A 19,793-nucleotide genomic window follows, 5' to 3' on the forward strand; every position below is an offset into this window, starting at 1 on the left:
CCTGACCCAGCATCTTTAATAATTGCACCAGGTGTTTTGAGCAGCCTGCCTCCAGATCCGCCCTTGTACACCAAGCAGAAGTAGCATGCACCTTTAAGAGCCTTTGCTAACCAAACATTCCTGACCCAATGTAAATAAGAGATTATTTCTTATTATAAAACACTTTCTATGTCTATCAATCACATCTTTTTTTTTCCCTGAAGGGATAGATTTCTTTATTCTTTAGTGTTATCATGTTTTTAATGTGTGTGGGGGGGAGGGATCAAAGTCACTCATCTTGAAACCAATCATCCATCCAGTGACTTTAATGCTCCAAGTGGCAAGTGCCTGCTTCAGAACCAGCTAGAAATAAACCTGTCTCTGTGTTTAGCTTCTACATCATAGGGCTTTTGCATAGCTACTTGCCTGTGTCTTAGCAGTTAAAATAAATTTTTATAATGTCAAGCAAAGAATCATCGTGGTAAGCCTACAGGAATGCCAACCAGACTTAGGGGTCTAATGCTTTTCAAAGTCTTGGGATTCCTACAACATTAGGGCCCTCAAAGATCTACTGTAAGGGAAGCCTACTGTATGACTATGTAATTGGTTATCTAAGACACTGTCTCCAAGTATCTGTTCCATACTTGGAGGTAAGGACCTAGCAGAAAAGAAAGAATCCCTGGGTACACAAAGCTATCTCTACAACTAAACTCAGAGGGTAGAACTCTGAGGTATAGGCCAATGGCATTTACATCTGTGCTGAAGATATATTCATCCTCTTAATAGGGAGCATTTGCTGTGCTTGACAGACTCACAGTCAAATGGTTGGATCTATAGGGAGGGACACAACAAAAATTTCAATTTGGTCCTGTTTTCCCACTCAGTAGCTATTAACTGAGGGTGCTCGGCCAAGAACAATCAGACAATTCTAGTTTTACCTTCTACTCAATTAGATATAATTGCTGCCGAGGGTTATGATGTGTTTCGGGAATGGCAAAGCATCCACACAGAGCAAAGTTTGGCGGTATGGCAGCTGGGGAAACCAGAAAAGAAGAAGACAAATGACCGATCTCTCGCTCCCAAATTACCCTAAGAAATTAGACTCATTTTTCAGTAGCTTTGCCTCCAAATGTCTTCATTACGTGAATCAACATTGCTATCTGCCAAACTAAATAAGTCTATGAACAATTGGAGACGTGAAATGGAAATAGCTATAAAACTCAAAATGCATAGGAAAACTAAAGCTCCTTCATGGAAGGCTTCCTGGAAGACTGGCAAGTCAGGAATGCAGTGAAAATGTCTAAGCACCTTTGGCTTTGGGTAGCTTCTCCCAGCACGCAATAGAAAATGTTAGAAGTAGCCAGCCAGGTGGCGTGTCTTCACGGTAAATTGACTCAGACAAAAATCCCTTTCTATCTGAAGCCTCCAATCTATCAAATTTCAAAGGTTTATGAGGATATCTATAGTGTACCATAGTCACACTGATGGGACCAAAAGAGACTTTGTGAAGTTGGCTGGCGGAAGTTGGTAGGATGTTTTCTGAGTGCATGGGGACCTGGAATGTCAATGAGCAGTCCCATTCACAGAGTGGCAGATGTGGCCTGGCGGTTCATTGTAAGGGCAGGAACTGTGGTCGTCAGGACCACTAGACGTGAGGTTTTCAAGGTTACACTTAGTGTGCCCACTCGTTTAGGAGTTCTCGGCACTGGTTGTGGGTGGCTGAACTGGCCGCTCTGCCCTTTTTCCCCCACTGGTCTACTTTAGGACCTGTTATACGTGAGGTTTCCTCTGATACTTGGTTTTCTGGAACCAATTGCTGCCTGCGGTTCTCCGTAGCCCTCCAGTTCTCTGGCTCTGCTTTGGCAAATAGAAATGTACCGTGGTGTTTCCCGAGGGCCGTTGGCCAGCTGTGCTATCTAGTGTTGGGATTATACGCCAGGGGCTCATCACTTCTCTGGTCTAGAATGCGCGTCTTTAAAATAAACCAAGAAGAACAAGAGGGAAGAATGGAACAACAGTTTTCAGAACTGGTGGGACATACTAGCGAGGGTCTGGTGCCTTTGAGAAGTGCCCATAGGTTTAGTCCTGAGCGGACATCTCAGGTAGACCCAGAGACTTATCTTTTCTATTCTTTCAGCCTCAGATACACAATGACAGTAGTTGCCAATGGAAAGTAAAGTGTTTATTCTGGGGATGGAAAGAATAAAATAGATTTTAGAATGACTTTTTCAATATCAAGTCAGGAGTTTTATTATGTATTCTATCCTGGCTACTGTGAAGGATGGAAAAATGGGAGTGTAGTCTCTGTTTTTCCCAGTGGGCTGTAAAATAGGATGAAAATCCACAACAATGGCAGCCAGTATTTAATTGTGGACTTTAGAAATATTTTTACTACATCAAGTCTGTGTCTCTAGGAATGACTGGATAGAGAGCCCCTGAGAGAGCAAAACACCTTGTTACTGGTCCATATGGCAAAACAACGCACACTTGTTATTGTATCAAAGCCCTGCTTAAACAAAAGGCTGCTTCTTAAACCACCGTCTGAGTCAGACAATAATGAAAACACTATGGATGGGCAACTTGAGGGAGAAAGAGACTTTCCAGCCTAGAAATAAATCCCCTTTGCTGACCACTCTGTTTTGAGGCTGAGCAGGGCTCCCTAACAGCTGACTCAAGGGAACAGATGCCTTTTGCCTACGTGTGCTACTTCAGTGACTACCTGGCCACCTCCTGGTGGACAAACTCAGCAGCCTCCATGCGGTGACATAATAGGCTTTATCTTGCTTCTTCCAGCAAGAAAAAATAAAAAGCAATGTGTTATCAACGGGTACTCTCCCAGAGCGGCCGTCCTAAACAAGATGAGTGAGAAGGACACCCTAGCACGCTGTTAATTTTAATTAAGAAGTTAGAGGAAAATACATGGCTGAACTGACTTTTCTAGATTATGATTATTGCAGAAAGTTTTACAGAAATCGAACCATTGCACTGAATTTTCAGGCGTGAGGAAAGACAGACGGCAAAGCATCTCATTCAGTCCCTTGGAAGTGACATATTGGGTAGCCCCTTCAGCTTCCGAAGCCCTTCTGGGGCTGCAGCTCAGAACAGTTCTGAAGAGTAATATTTCTGGTCATATTTTAAGATGGGGAACATAAGGCTTATGGCGGTATTGATTTTCCCTAGATCACAGAGCTGTTCGGTAGGTGACATGGGTTGGACTCGACCAGGCACTGTTGTCTTAAAATGAGTCTGATGCTATCCAGGAAAAGACCCAGAGGCAGAGGGGAACATGACCATTTACTTCGAACTAGGCCTTTTCCTGGCAAAGAGTAGAGAGTTTACTTATTCTGAGCCTAAGAAAGGAACAGCCACAGTCACCCTAGTGACTTTCCTCTGTGTCACCATCTTTCTTTACGCTGACTCAGGTGATCTCAGTCTAACTTCAAAAGCCTACAGCTTTACGTTGACAATTCCTCTTTGCCCTTACTCCTCTCACCAAAACCAAATGGGTTCTGTGGCTATAAGACAACAAGGAAAACCTGAGAATGATTTCTTTTTTTTTTTTTTTTTTGGTTTTTCGAGACAGGGTTTCTCTGTGGTTTTGGAGCCTGTCCTGGAACTAGCTCTTGTAGACCAGGCTGGTCTCGAACTCACAGAGATCCGCCTGCCTCTGCCTCCCGAGTGCTGGGATTAAAGGCGTGCGCCACCACCGCCCGGCCTGAGAATGATTTCTAATTGCCTTATAGAAAGAGTATGTATTTCTACAGAAACTTGTCAAACTCCACCAGTCCTCCCATTGCTTTCTCTAGCCAGCGGGCTCTCATCAACTTCTGATTCAGGGACCAAGAACTGAGTCCATAATCCTGTCATTTAGGAAGGCTAAATAAGACACAAAATAACACTTAGTGTGTTATTTTAATTTTATGCGTCATTTTCCTCCACTTTGTTAGTTGTTTCTCTTCTAGAGATTTTCTAGTATAGTAGTTCTGAATTGGGGGTGGTGATGTTGTTCCCCAAGTGTATTAGACAATATCTGGAGTAGTTTGAGCCCATTCCATCTGGGATACTGGTAGGAACCAAATGTATTTCACTGTACCTGCTGTAATGCACCGGACAGGCCTCTCCTTGAGGAGAAGTTACCAGACCCCAAACTCCAGTAGACCTGCAGTTAAAACTCCTGTGGCTAATAATACTGCCAGGAAAAGGAAGGGCTGTTTTAAGAATAAAGTATGGTTCCAAAACATGTTACCTGGATTCCCAAAGTGGCAGGGAGGAGGAACGAAAGGACCCCTCGGGTCCCCTCGTCAGGTTAAGCCAGCGTTCTAACTGCTGTGCTCCTTTGCCTAGTTCCATGGACGGTCAGGAGTTGGCTCCGCGTGGTTGGTCTTTCTAAATTGCTTGCTCTGATGAAAGACACATTTCATCAGGGTAAATGGCACAGATGCAGGGCCATCTTCCCAGAAACCCAGAACTGACTGATGACAGTTCTTACACAGTGCAACCAAGCGGTAACTTAAACATGCCCTTCAGATGGCAGCCTTTCCTAGCCCCTAGAAAGGCCACGAACAAAGACCAAAACCAGGTAGATTCGTGCAGTATTTGAGTGTCTGCAAAAAAAGTCAGGTGTAAATTTCTTTTAGCTTGGGATAGAGAATGTTTTTTTTTAAAAAAAAAAAAAGAAAGAAGAAAGGGAGGAGGAGGAGAAGTAGAAGAAGGAGGAGGAGGAGGAGGAGGAGGAGGAGGAGGAGGAGGAGGAGGAGGAGGAGGAGGAAGAGAAGAAGAAGAAGAAGAAGAAGAAGAAGAAGAAGAAGAAGAAGAAGAAGAAGAAGAAGAAGAAGAAGAAGAAGAAAGAGAAGAACCAAACCCACATCATCCTACAACTCATCAAGCTGTTTCAGATTTTCCAGGACTGTAACTTTGCTAAGTCATTCCACCAAAGTTGACCTTGGAGAGAGAAACCAGAGGACCGGAATATCATAATATACAGTAATAGTCTAAATTACAACCGTAAGTGGACTTCAATGCTCAAAGTCCCTCTGAAGGCATTGTACACCATAGATACAGACAGACGGAATGGCTTTAATTTATGGGTACTTCTGCAATAGGGAACAAATTGTTAGCTCTCAGGTGAGTTTATTAGAATCGAGGGTTGCCCGGGACTGTTCATTTGGATGAACTTGATTTTATGCCTCCCCTGGCCATTTTAAGTTACCAAGTAATTTCACATAGGCATGATTAATTGCTGCCTAGTGGAGGAAGGCTGCATTGGGATCAGGAAAAAAAAAAGAAAAAAACGGAATCAACATAGCTCCTAGTGCCACTAATTAGCTCTGTGACCTTGAACACATCACTTCCCTCTGGGTTTCTGTTTTAATGTTGATAAGATTATTTTCAAAGGTTTCCCAAGCTTATAGCGGGGTTTAATGTTCTCCCCTTTCATTAAGCAGGTAGCTTTAAAAGAGAGCTCGAAGTGCATATATTTGATCAATGATCAAGTTCTTAAGTATCTTCCCGGGAGGTCAGCCTGCATTTTCTTTTGAAATGGAAATGGCTCTTCCTGCAGAACGCCTGAACGTTTAAAGCAAAAGGTTTTAATTTAAAAGACTGTGTGGTCTCTTCTGGGTTGCACAATTTCTCTTTGTGTCTCAGCTTCTGCTGATCAAATATTGCAAAGCCATTAATTACCTTAGGACAAATACGGAGGGCCACGTGCAGAAGGTCTGGTGCATTACATAAAGCAATATGCCCGATGTAAACCTTGGTATCTAAGGTTCAGCGGAAACCTAAGAGGGGCCGTGATGGCAAGAATGAGAACCCGGAGCTTGCCAAGTGCCTCTCGAAGTGGCTCTAGCCAATGTGAGACTAAACAGTGGGTTAGACAGGCCTACGACTTGCTGCAGTTAGGGAGCTGCATGTCAAATAACAGCTCGCTGTTGTGTTTTCAGCACGATCTCACATACAGATGAAGACAAACAAAGCTCCGCCCCGACGTCTCCTTGGCCTAACAGTTAATAAGAGGTTCGAACTTTCCAGACAACCGAAACAATCCTTTGGGATGTAAGACCCTACGAAGATGCGTGGAAAAGTGTGGGATGGGTGGGTGCCAGGGTAACAGCTCAGGGCAAACGGATGAGCTGCCACCAGGGTTGTCAAAGACATTTGGCTGCAGGGAAGATCAAAGCCTCCGTGGCCGGTTATGGAGGACAAAGGGGGATCTCCTTGGGAGAGACCTTGTGCCTGTTGTCAGTGTGCCTGGTTCTTCCCTGTGGGGTTTGAGATCCAAAGGGGGGCTTCTCCGTGGAGAGATGGAGTTGGCTCTGATGGATAGCGCAAGGGATGCTGGTACAGCACATGGTGTCTGGACAAGGTAGTTGGAAGAACCCTGAAGCCATATAATGCTCAGTTTCTTTCTTGGACCTCAAATGTCTACCTGCCATTGTTGATGTGAGACCTTCTGATACCATGGTCTTCAAGCAGCTTGGTGAACTACTCATGGTACAGATAGAACCCTGGCTGTTCCCACCATTGCAAGGCTCTCTCCCCATGCATCATAGGACTTCATAACCTTTACTACCACAGAGATGTTTGATCCAACTAAATAGCCTTTTGGTAATCCATTGAAAAAAACCAAACCAAACCAAAAAAAAAACCTTCAGGAAATGAAACATTGGAGGTTTTCTAATAGAAGAAGAAAACGCAAGCAGTAAGTGATAGGTAAGGCTCCCAGAACATGGGGCTTCGCGGTGCTCACGGCAAAGGGCCATGTACCATCCGAGGGAGCCATGTACCATCTGAGGATTCCAGTGAAATTTCATCTACAGTGGCTATCTCTATTCAAAGGAAACATTTTTCTTTACTCTGAGGAAATCCGGTTGGTATTTCCTCAGTGGTCCCAGGGCTAGACTGTAGGTTCATTACATGGATATATCTCCCCCTCATTTCAACAAAATGTTGAAAACCAACCAGCTGCTTTCTCTCAGGGCTCTTGCTCCTTATTTTCCAGAGGATGTCTATGGTTTGGGGGAGCCTTTCCCTAGACTGCGAAACTGTGGGCTTCTGAACAGTGTTCATAACTAAATGAGCATATTGCCCAGAGACGAGAAGCTACTGGTTTGGTTTTTGATCCATCAGGTTTCAATGTCCATACCTTTCATTCCGTTTCTTGTGTCCATGCGTGTGGTGTGTGTCTATTCAGTATGTAAGTTCAAGCGTGCATGCCATAGCCTATGTGTGGAGGTCGGAGGTCAGCCACGAGTGTAAGCCCCCACTCCTACCTTGTTTGAGGCAGGGTCTCTTGTCTCATTGTAGTTCAGAGCAGCTGGACCATAGACTGCTAAGGCTTTTCCTGTTTCTGCTTCCCGTGCCGCCTGATTGGAACACTAGAGCTGTAGGCTGGTGCCACCACATCTGACTTCCCGTCTTCCTCCTTGCGTGACACATGTGTCCGTGTCTTACATTCCCCCAGCCTGGGTCTTACGCTCCTTGTTTGTCTAAGGCAATAATCAGCTTTGCCTGTCAACATGGGAATACCGACGAAGTGGGCGGTCGAATAGATTTTGAAAAAGTAAATCTGATACAAGCAGATCTTTTTTTTTGTCATTAACTAAGACAGTGGACATCATTGTTGCTACTAATAATTGTATCAGCTGCCCCAAGTGGAAAAAGTGAACATATAGCTACCTAGACTTTTTCCAGTATCTTATTATTTTTCCTATGGATTCTGCAACTGAGTCTAAGGAGAGAGTAAATAAATGCCCTAGATAATGGATGTGAGGCTGCCGTGCATCTGGTCCTAGTCAAAACTGACATTCTAATCTAGTAGCCCATTTAACCCTCATACCAACACTATAAAGAGGTCCCATCTTACAAATAAAGGGTCTGAGGCCTGGGTAAAGAGCTTGCTCAAGGTCTTGCGGAGTGAGCTAATGCTGGACCCTGGATTCTTATCAAATGAGGCCACACTTTGTCCCTAGAACCCCTCATTCTCCTGTTGATAGTACCCCATCCAGGTGGAGACACACTTAACAAATATTTGCAGGCCATAAAATTGGAAGCTACTTTCTAATTTCATACAGATACCTTTCCTTAGTCCCACAGACAGTCTTCTGGGGAATATTTTTTAAAGTGGTCGCAAGCATTTGTGGGTCAAGATAAAAACCCAGTGCTTTCTTGCTTTCTTTCTTTCTTTCTTTCTTTCTTTCTTTCTTTCTTTCTTTCTTCAAACCATATCTATGGCCTATTAACTCCATGTACTAATGAGGGCAAGGTCATAAGGTCAAGTCCAGATGTATCAATTTCAAAGAGAGTAGTTTTTCCACAGGCTGTAGCCATACTCACCCCCAACTTGACCAGCACTCACACAAATGCAAGCCTGGCATCCCCAGATGGGTGCTGCACAAAGAAATGCACATGGGTGGAGCTCAAAATCCATGCGGGCCCAAAGCAGAGCTAGCGGCGGCCCTGCATCTCTTTTTGAATACTCTCCTCGTCTGTCATTGGACAGGCGTACCTGATAGGCTGCTGAAAGGCTTTGGGTCGACTCAGAGAGTCCTCTTCCCTGCTTCTGAAAGCTGAAGCAATGTAAAAGAGCAAAGACGACAGTCACCAGACTGTCCTTGATATCAGAGAGAAATGATAACCTCGGGCTCAGGACCTGGGAGTTTGTGGCCACGGCTGAGTTTCTGTTCTGTCCTTGGAGAACTCAAGGCCACATTAAAATACAGGAGAGCAGCTGGCTGTTAGTTCTCACAGTGAGTGGATTGCCTACCTTTGGGGACCAACCGAAATGATGTCAAGAAGACAAAAGAAGCTAAATGTTCCTCGGTCACTAGTTACATCCAGGTTTCTCCTTCCTTCGGTAGCGCGGGGGCTTGCTGCTCACAAGCTAGTCCTCGGCTGTGGAGATTAAACTTCATTTACTTCAACAAAAGCCCCTTGTTTTATTGACAAGGACATTTCAATCCAGGACGTTTAAGTGCCTGCCAAAATCACACGAATAATGATTGACAGGTCTGGGGGTAGTTTTCTGAGCTCTGTTTATCAAAGGAAAGAGGCCCGAGTTCATAAGGATAACCTAAACCTAGGAGGGCTTGTGCAGTCAATAACAATGAAAGCTAATTGCAAAGTTTCACTTAAACTCTTTAAGAGCAGTATGCTCTGACACATGCAGGATGCCGTCCGTTGGCTCAGATCTGTTCTTAATAAGCATGCACGTCGTAGGGATGTTTTACAAAAGCCGTAAATCTGGGCAGCCGGGAGGGTTTCCAACTTTCTTCTCTAACTGATTTACGTCTCCTTTGCCCAGACCGCCCGAGGTAAAGAATATACAGTTTATTTAAGGGACTGTTTATAGACTCTTAAACTAAAAAAGGACCCCAGAATCTCTCTTTCTTCTGGTTGCTCTTAATTGAAACCATTCAAGATGATTGGTTGCCGGTCAACCTTTTTTTTTTTTTTTTAAATACCTCAAAGGGGAAAAATTCCAGGAGTTCCCGAACAGCATTGTTAAAATGGTTTAATCGCCATAGCTGTCAAAAATTATGCCTCTGACAAACCTAACATCTCCCATTTCATTTTACCCTTCGGTGTGCTTCAGACAAAACAAAGTTAGAGAGGGGCCCGCCTGTGTGTGGGTTCCAGCACTTGGCTGGGGCAATGCAGAGCTCTTTCCTAGTGAACTTTCGCCTCCACGATGACCCTACTCTCCTCACGGGACCACGAGAGCATCAGCCTGATAGACACGCTCTTTCTCTGGCACCTGGGGAAGCATCTGGAATGAGCGCTCTTCATTGGGCCTTTCATTTTGTAAAGCATCTTGGGCAGCTGCATTGGGTTTGGATCAGGAGTTCTACTTATGCAGCGGAGATATTCACACCCCACCATCCAGGGGGCTGTGTCTGCCGCCCTCTCACAGAACTTGGGCTCAAAGGGCAATGCGCACTCATTCGCAAAACTGCACCCATCTACGCAAAGCAAGAATTACCAGAAAAGACCCCCCTCCAAAAACAAACTTACTTAGGTCAATTGTAATAGGGTTCAAAACCCCTCCTTGTTAAACGTTTTGTATTAGCCAATATATAAAGATGGAGGCAAATTTCTTTCAGATGTTTTGATATCAACCCAACATCACACACTATCTCCCATTATTAATAGAAATACATACTTCTAAAGTTGAGTTGAAACAGCTTAGATAAAATGGTATGGGCACAACAAAACTTGGGAACTAGGAGGAAAACCCAGCAAGTGTCAAGGGGAGGGACAGAAATATGAAAACTGCTTCCCTAAAAGGTGCTTCGAGGGCCGGAAATGCTCAGGGCTGACTTTGCCACGTGCAGTAAATCTCAGGGGATGAAAAGGAAACTCAGTAAAATTTGTTGACAACAGTTAATGCCTGTAAGAATGATTGGCTCAGGAACAAAACGGGCCATCAGTGTAGCTTAGGGATGGCCAAAGTACAGCTTCTAAGTTCTTGTTGGTATACACACGTTGCATCCAGTGGGGAAAAAGCAAAACAGTTTCAAATAACTGGGAAGACATGAGGGGAGCAGCACGTCCTAAAATGCTTGGCTGTCATAATTCTTGGTGGTTCTTACTACGAGAGTCCCACAGAAGCAGTTGTATTGAGTTTACCTGGATTCCACCTTGCCATTATCAAATTGATAAATACCAGCAACTATTGTATCAGTCAGGCATTGAACTTGACACCAGTCTTCAACAATGAATAGCTACAGCTATTTACTTATTATTTACAGGGCAAAGCCTCATGGAGACATGTAAGTGAGATGGAATATTCAGGAAAAGCATTAAGAATGTAAATTCTTCTCCCAAGGCTCTTTTCTCCTACAGCCTATGGCATCTTCTAGTCTAGACTCTTGCTTTGAAGGCAAGGTCAGTCTCTCACTCATCATCAAGTTGTGCCTTGTGTACAGCACAGCCCCCCCCCATTGTTCCGGCGTAACCTAAAACAGCTGGAAAGGACCAGCTTTTCTCAGGTAGAGAGGACTGTGGTGTTGGACAGAAACCTATCAGGAATACCTTTGTGTTTAAAGAACAAAGCAGGCAGGGGATTTAGCTTAAATCCTGGAAGCCTATAAGACAGAATGTGGCTTAGAAAAGAAAATAAATACTTTCAATGGCAGAATTGACAATAGCATGTTTGACAAAGCCATTTCTCTACCCAGAATTCTTTGATGATGTTGTCAGTTGTCTTTTTGTATTTTATTTTGCCCAAACCATGGTAGATACATATGATCAGACTCCTCCTTGAAATATCAAGTGGCTCTATGGATTCTTTTCATTTTAAATTATTAAAGTCTAACTTGAACACACCTACTGCACCCATCACAGGCATAGAAAGCCCAGTAGTTGTAGACCACGCTTGGAAACCCTGGAGGACATCATGATGATTTTTACAGTGCAGCCTGGCACTAGGCAGAGGGCACTTACAGGTGTGGAAATTGCTGGGTGAAAGGAACTTGCACAAGTGGGTTGCCCCGGCAAGCCAAAGTCCTTGGGAATCAGAGGTGAGAACCGTTCACACTTTTCAAAGTGAAAACGTGGCTCAATCGCAACAAACTATAGCAAGACCACAGCTCATAGTTCCGTCACGCCAATGGCTCACGTTCACAGCCTACAGAATGATTTTAAAGGCAAAACAGTTCCCCTACCCGAGGAACTTATTCACTTACCCTGCAACCAAGAACTAGATGAAAGCGTTTTCTCTCTGGAATTTTAAGTGGATTTATTCAAATAAAGGACTGCCCGGAAGCAAAAGTGACCATTTCCCCATGCAAACAGCTAAAAGGACGTTAGACTCTTTGATGATATTCTGCCCCCTGTCTTTTTCAGTTTATTTTGCCAAAACCACGGTCAATACACATTGCCATCTCCTTAGTACTTCCCTTGCCCACCTCCAGACTGTAGGCATAAACTTTTGCTCATTCTCTCTCTCTCTCTCTCTCTCTCTCTCTCTCTCTCTCTCTCTCTCTCTCACACACACACACACACACACACACACACACCACATCACATCACATCACATCACATCACACAAGCCACCGCCATTACACCTGCTCAAGAGAGAACTGACTTTTGGAGGGAACATGAGAGGCTTTTGGAATGTGAATCTTCACAGGAGCCCTGTGAAGCTTGGTGGGTCACGGAGGTAATGCGTCTGTAAGTGTGTGACGGGAACCCTGGAGAAGGAGCCATGCCCAGTTTCGGGGAACTGTTTAAGCTTCCAAAGACATGTATAGAGTTTTCACATCTGTCTTTCTGTGTTCGCTGCCTTATAATATACTCTGAAGTGAATTGTTTTCAAGTGATCATCAGCCTTGGTGGCCATTGGTGACTTGGTGTGTGTTAGTTACAGACATTGACTCCGGGGCCTCTTTCTCACTGACTGTTGGGTTGCTTATTGTCTGAGACTTATGATATACGCCATTGAGTTTTTCAAAGAGTCCTCTCCAGGTGGACATGACACCCAGAGAAGAACTATATTAAAGGGAGACAGTGATTAAAATCTCAAGGTTAGTTTGTATATCAGTATGCTACCCCAGTGTGCAGTTAAAGAAGCCTCCATATTTGCAACCATGTCTTGGAGGAGATTGCCTTTTGTCCACTCATGGTGACTTTGTATCGCATGGTGACATCTAGTTTGTTCACAATTTAATTAGTTTCTCAAGTTGGCATGAATTTGGGGTAGGGGAGCCTTATTGTTTCCCTCTGAATCACGGAACACTCAAAGTATTCCTGTATGTCTCCCATATGTTTATATAAGTGTCCAAAGGTCTAAGAATGAAATCTCCACTACTCCAGGGTTGCTCTGTCCTAGTCTTCTTTAGAAGGGATAGGCGGGTGGGGTACACCATAAAAGTTGGAGAAGGGCTCACGAGGAAGGGGAAGTAGTTAAAGACAAACTCTTACAGAAGAAAGTTCCACCCTAAATCCCCCAAACCTGCCAACGTCCAGCTGAAATGCTACCCGTCCTTTGAGGGGAGGGGCCTCAGGGGCTGAGGAAGGGGAGGGACCTCAGGGGCTGAGGATGGCCGCCAGCCAGGGCAGTCATCCGGTTATTCCCCCAGTCTCTGCAGTTGAGAACCCACATAATCATACACTTGAGAACTGCAGTAGCCCCGAGAAGAAGGGTGATGGGAGTGGGCGTGGGAGGGGCTACTCACTGAAGTAAAAGCCCCTTGGTCCACACACGAACTGAAGAGCGTCCACCAGCTCGGCCCCGCAGAGGGTCTCGGGTCCAGCTGTGGCAGAGCTGGTGAAGGTGAGCAAGCAGAGGGCCAGGTAGAAGAGATGGGAGGACGACATGGCGTGCATCTTTATCTGCAGAGAGAAAGCACAGAGGGTCAGGAATCCTGGTGGGTCTGGAATGGGTGGGACTTGAACACCTTTACTCGCAGGCTCTCCTCGCTGTCACTCATCAAGACTATCTGGCCTAGAAGAGCAATGGGGCGTGAAGAGGCATGAATACCCCTGCAGGTCCTGGCCCCAGCCAGCCTTGACATCAGACACCCCCTGTTTAGTCCCTTTGATTTTTCAGAAGGTCTCCTGTGGTTTTTATGAGTTCCTGTTACAAATAAATGGGGTGAAAGACTACAAACATTTGCTGCATGACAAAAGATGGCAGTTATTTTAGTGAGGGGATTCCCGTGCAATTCTCAAAGCCCAATAAAGCATCTCGATTATCAATAGTTAAATACACTCAGCTTTGCGGTCACAGTGTTTTAAGTGTTCTAAAGCATGGCTACCTGCAGATGGTACATAGACTCATATCTGTTATTGATCAAAAATACTAAATTAACCAGGGTATCGTTTTCTGTCCATAGATTAAGAAGATTTTTTTTTTTATACTGGTTGGAAAGGAATTGTGAAAAACATCATTTCAGAGACAGAGAGGGGCTGGGGGGGGGAGCGTGAGGGTGGGGGAAGAGGTGACTTACCTGAGAATGTTAGCGGACAACACAGCCATAAGTGGAAACCAAGCAACCAATCCAGAAACGGGGAGACATGAGGATTTAGGAATGACATCATCTCTCTCACAGCACAGAGACAGAAAGGTCTGACGCCTTTCCTTAAACACCACGAAGGTCATATAGTCTGTAGCTCTATACCAAAATGCAGAGTGACAAGAGAAAGTCACGATGTCCTTATTTATTAACTAAAGGTTTAGATGAGGAAAGTGCCGTCAGGAGAAAGACTCCAAAATGAGGGAAAAACCCTCTGATTGTTTTAGTTCAATGGAGAATGGACTCTGGGTAGAGTTAGGGTCTAATGGCAGCAGTCTTGGGTGGAACCCCAGCATGCCTTGCCTCTCCTGATCATCCTCTGCCCCTTTGGGAAACGCTCTGGAACAAGGGGCCAACCATCTGCCATCAGACAAGGCAGACAGCTGATTCTGCTTTGGCCAGCTCCTCGACAGAAAGTCTGGGGGGGGGGGGTTAGAAGCAAATGTCTGTGTTTTATGGCTGCTTTGGGAAGAGGGTTTCTAGTCTCTGTGCCCGCCTGGGGGAGGGGGGGGGAGAAACAAGCAGGAAAGGGGAGAAGGTCAGGGAGTTTAGCAATCATTTTTCTTAGCTTTAACAGGAAATAAAAGTAATGCTTACATTCTAAAGTCCTTCTCTTGAGTTCACTACCAGAGGGGTCCACACAGACAGTGCAGGGCACTGGGCTTAAAAACCTGCCAGAGCCTTTAGTCGAGCCGCGGGAATTCTGACTTAATCTCTGGGAGGCATTCATTTGTCGTTCTATCACTTTTATAACAAAATCTATCAAGGGACCTCCAATTGGCACAAGTTAGTCAGTGGTCGAGCGCCAAGCAGCAACCCTGCCAAAGTCAGGGCTCCTGTGACTCAGGTCTCTCTTCCTTCTAAGAAGCAGACGAATAGGAAGACAGACAAATACTTTTTTATCCCCATTGCCACTTGTGGAGCCAGCATGAGCGTTCTTCCAGGGAGGCTCCCAAGGTGAGCAGCTCTGCCTCCTTCCGACACACACACTTGGGCAGCATAGAAGGAGTCACCGACATGGGATCAGGTGACCTGCTCGGTGAAAGGGGTCATGGAGCTGCCCCGGAAGCTAGATTTTTTTAAAAGATGCTTTTTTATTTTTTTGAACCTCACAGTTGGGGAAAGTTCAAGCAATCCCATCAGGTGTGGAGTTTGAGACCCAGGTATTTCGTTTATGGTCACTTTCTCTGTCCTATGTGAACTTTCAACTTGATGGTTCTGCATCCCTGGCAAATGTTGCTCAATTTTCCAATTCTGTGGTTAGGTCTTCTTCAGCCTAGCATTTGGAGGGGGCAGGGAGCCAAGTCCCTGATTCTCGATAGCACAAGGTAAATATTCAGTAAGTGCTTGGAAAGCAGCTAAGGACGACAGGAGGACTCTGTAGTGACAGATCCTCATGAGAGAGGACATGCAATTACGGAGGAGGGATGACCTCAGTTAAGCCCTCCTTAGGACTTCGGCATGGAAGCCCTCCAACTCTATACAACCAAAGACACAGGTTTCCTAGAAATGAGCTAACAACTACTCATTTCCCTTGGTCATGAAAGGAATGACGGGGAGTTCCCATTTAGTATTCCTCATGGAAACCTGAACAGATCCAACCCAACTGGGCTTCCCGGGTTTGTGAAAGGGGCAGCCCTGTCATCCCCATAATTGGTCTTAGGGAACATGCCCCTAAGACTCTGGCAGCGGATCTGCTCTAGAATGAATAACTCTTCAGCAAACCCGGTTCTGAAACACCGCCCCCTAGCCCCGCGGAGTTATTTTGGATAGTGGTGAAGGCCAGACACCTGCAATGGTTAGCTTGGACCAACTCCACAGGAGCTATTACTCAGTCTCACAGCCTTGGTGAATTTAGACTGCCACGAGCTGTCATAGACTACATTTTAATAGTTCAAGGGAGAGTATACTTAAGTACAGCGAGGCATATACATCTCTAGAATCTAAAAACTGAAAATTGCTTTTTACCAATTTTCTTTTTCCTTTCTGCATGGGATCTGGGATTATACTAAAAAAACACTGATAAGTATCAGTACTTACAATTCTAGGACCTCTGGTACATTTTCCTTTAGCTCAGAGCCCAGTCCAGCACACCCACAGGGAGTCGGAGTTTATCACACCGTGTTCCCCAAACAGAAAACAATAACGAACGTGCTTAGGAACTAAGAAAAGTCCAAAACAAGTCTCCCCATATGTTCTCCATTTCCTCGGCCCCCTATTTCATCAACCGCAGGCAAAACGACTAGAGAGAAGGCATAGATGCGCTAGGAAGAGGTCAAGGAAGAGCCAGGGAAAGAGAGGCTGAAAAAAACCCAATCCCGAACTCAGAACGCTTTCCTCAAAGATCATCCACAAATCCACGTTTCCAGAGACCTCTTGTGTGTTAACCGAGTGGGAGAGCAATTGATTGCAGTTGTCTGGCCAGCCCTGAGAATGCCTGGCAGAAGCGGGAGGGTCGGAGCCACGAGAAGGTACTCACTGGAGGTGCCGTCATTTGGGTATGTCCCAGGTCGTTTTCACAGCAGGTCAGGGTGGGGTATTATGAGGCCGATGTGAATAGAAAACCCAGGACTTAAAAACATGTGCTGTTTTGTGGGTGGGGTTTGTGAAAGCATCTAGTTAGATTTGGACACCCAGGCAGGTATGCTACCAGCCTGGGTAAACTGCCTTTTGTCCATTCAAACAACGAGCAAATTGCACAGCTGGGAGTTGAATCAATCCCCCCCTCACTCCTGATATCCCCCCCCACAGTGAAGCCTCTGATTTACTTTGTATGGCCATGTATCTTAGCTACCCAGAATAGTGAGCTATGTTCCAGCTCTTTCCCCACCTTCCCCTGACTCAAGCCCTGGGAAATACCTTGAGCCCCAGAGTACAAAGCCAGCCTGTGCCCAGTGTGCACTGCTCAAGAGCGGTTGACCTCAGCTCATTGAATTACATTTCAAAGACCACCAAGCAGCAGCTCCCCTCAACCAACTCCTGCTGCGAGAACAGGAAAAAGTTGAAGCTGTGTGGCTAGCTCCACTTTGGAAATGCCTTGCAGACCCAGCATGGAAAGAAAGTTCATTTGGAGATGATTTTCCAAACTTGCAGGGAATGCCGAGGTAACATGCCACAGCCTCTTTGTTAAGCCTTTTAAATAGGGAGACGCAAGCCCAGCTGCCAGACCGCACAGCCTATACGAACGCTGACTTCATAACTGCAAGGTGGTTGGAGCCCGCGGGCATCTCAAGGATGGCAGAGCTAGGCGCTCGAAAAGGTTGTCTCCCTAACTCCCAAGCCACTTACTTGCCTAAGAAAAAGTCCGCAGCGAAGGAACGCTGCACTCTGTGGCTGGGATCTTTTATGAATTAAGCCCTCCGGCAACTGCCTCCAAGGAGCCAGTGACAGCGGCTTAAAAGTGCTTGCAAACTGAAAAAAAAAAAAAACAAGTCTGGAAGGATATAATTTTGCTGAGAATGGAAACTTGAACCAGAGCCAGTGATCGGAAAGGAGAAGTCAGTGTGTTGACAGCGGCGGCCACAGCCAGATTCACCTAAAGACACTTTACTGCACCCCGTGTAAGAGCAGAGGCTTGCAGCCCGAAATCCAAGCCCAAACTCAGTCCACCAAAGTCCCCTTCCAAAGAGAAAAGTTGGACAAGCAGCCGCCAGAAGGCTCCCGCTCTCCGGGCACAGCGTGGATCTGTTTAAATTTTCCGAATATGCAGAGGCAGCAAGTTGTCTAAGAGCTCCCTTTTTTTTCAGGAAAGCAAATTAAACTTCACTTTAACTTTGACTTTCTGGGCATAAGTGCAAAGAATTCCTGATTCTTGGCTGCAAGAGGCATTTTTAAACAGCGTTCCTATCGTCTAAAATGTAACTTTTTAATCTGTGACAAGCCTCATAAATAAAGTCCTGACAAATTCCACACACATACATAGAGACAGACACACACACGGACACTGTCTTAAAAAGCGAACGCCTGCACCTGTGAAAGAAAAGCACAACCCAAGTTCACATCTCGGCTTTCTAGCCCCGAGCCATAGGCAAGATTTAAAGGAACCTCTTAAAACGGCAGCGCGGAAACCCCATAGAAGTGGAGGGTTTATCATAAGTACCTTGCAATAGTTTCTACCCGTACAGATATCCCTGCAATTGCATTCATCTCCCGGAGCTCCTTCCACAGCTCGCGCAGAACTGCACATTCAGCAATTTGTAAATAACTCCCAGTTTCTGAAACAATGCAAATTCTAAAGCGAATAACACTTCTAGGCAAGAGGAAACGGCGCACAGTTTAAAGACAATCCCCCAATGACTCCGAAGAATAAGAGATATTTACCTTCAAGAAATCACAGAAGCAGCACTTAAATAATTGAGCAGGAAGACCGGTGACTTTTCCCATCGCTTCTGAAGTGCAAAGTCTGGAAATGAATTGGTGAGCAGGAATAATGAGGCAAAAAGAAATCCAGAGAGACGAGAGATGTTAGAGCAATGTCACATTTCAATTTTGAGGACTTTATTCCATTGCGCAGGCTCTATCTGCTCCGAATTTAGCAGTGACAGTGAGATTTAGCAAACAGAAGAGGGATTTAGAGAAAATCCTCACATTTATCTACAAAACACAGACGCTGTAGACAGGAAACAGCTGGGGGAGCGTTCGCCTTCTCTCTCTCCCTCTTCTGGCAAAGTTATCGAGTAAGGACTTTTTTGGGCACGGTGACAGAATAACATCATACCTTTGCTTTTCAAAACTGGAGCACAGAAGCGTTTTTTCTCTCCCCTTAAAAGAATGTGTGTTACTGACAGGGCTAGCAGACATTAAATACTGATGCTGCCGTAGAGAATAGGGTCTGTTCTCGGATTAACTTTCCACAGGGCACGAAGGTACACGTGCCTGCCAATACACCTTACCGGGATCAGAGGATCCAAATGGGGTAGCGGAGCAATTTTATATTTTAGGGTAAATACCGAATTTGAGAAAGAAGAAAAAAAAAAGGAAGAAAAGATCGTCTCCAGAAAGTCCGATGATGTTAACCCTGAAGTGACCAGGCTGAGCTGGTAGGAAAGCCAGGGCTCCGGTGACCCCTCGCCCTACTTGCCAAGCGAGGGGAATGATCTCATTTCCTAAAACCTATAGACAGGCAGGCAGCAGCGGGCTGGCTCTCATTAGGACACTGGATCACGCTTTGTGCAGAGAAAAAGACTATGCTGAGCTCTGAAACCAACTGACAAATAAAAAGATCTTATTTTTCAACAAAGCCAGCTGCATGTCACCTCCTCAGCCCCAAGGAAACAGTATGTGAGGCACACACACACACACACACACACACACACACACACACACAACACACACACACACACACACCACACAACACACACATTGTTGTCCATGTTTTTTCGGCATGTGTGTGTGTGTGGTGCCTGTGTCTTCTTTCTCCATTCTTTTTTTTTTATGTGTGTGTATTCCAAATAATACCAGCTGGCTAGCAATACCCTCTCCAGAGTTATGATGTCATTCAAATCCTTCCACTGGGTAAAGTGGCTGGCAGCATGGTTCAAGCTGGCTGTTTCACTATTTGTAATGTATACTCACTTGCCTTTGCCATAGAGAATCATGTTCTGATCTTTTGTCGATACGGTTTGTACCTATTTCTCAGTGCTTTAGAGAGGCAATAGATAAGGAAGCAAATTACGAAAGAAAGCTACCAAAGCCCCTACTAGACAGTGTGCTTTCCTTGGATGTCTGTCTAGGTGTGGTTTCCAGGGGAGATGGAAATGAGCCGAGCCCGACTCCCCTCGCTCTCTCATGACTCTGGGG

General features: G+C 45.3%; 1 protein-coding gene across 8 annotated transcripts in view; it reads right to left on the reverse strand.

Moving 5' to 3' along the window:
- Igf1 (insulin like growth factor 1) overlaps nucleotides 1-19,587 on the reverse strand; it is a 75,055-nt gene extending 55,468 nt beyond the window's left edge. For 2 of the 8 annotated variants that reach the window (XM_075954311.1, XM_075954310.1), the window contains exons 1-2: nucleotides 16,474-16,575; nucleotides 13,155-13,311 (exon numbers count right to left, since the gene is read on the reverse strand). In XM_075954311.1, coding sequence (XP_075810426.1) covers nucleotides 13,155-13,311; nucleotides 16,474-16,488 — 172 coding nt within the window. In that variant the 5' untranslated portion in view covers nucleotides 16,489-16,575. The other 6 variants (XM_075954307.1, XM_075954305.1, XM_075954306.1 and 3 more) reach the window with 6 other exon arrangements.
- Between the last annotated feature and the right edge of the window lie 206 nt (nucleotides 19,588-19,793).

Source organism: Microtus pennsylvanicus, chromosome 20 (genome assembly GCF_037038515.1).
Source record: "Microtus pennsylvanicus isolate mMicPen1 chromosome 20, mMicPen1.hap1, whole genome shotgun sequence".
NCBI classification, from domain to species: Eukaryota; Metazoa; Chordata; class Mammalia; order Rodentia; family Cricetidae; genus Microtus; species Microtus pennsylvanicus.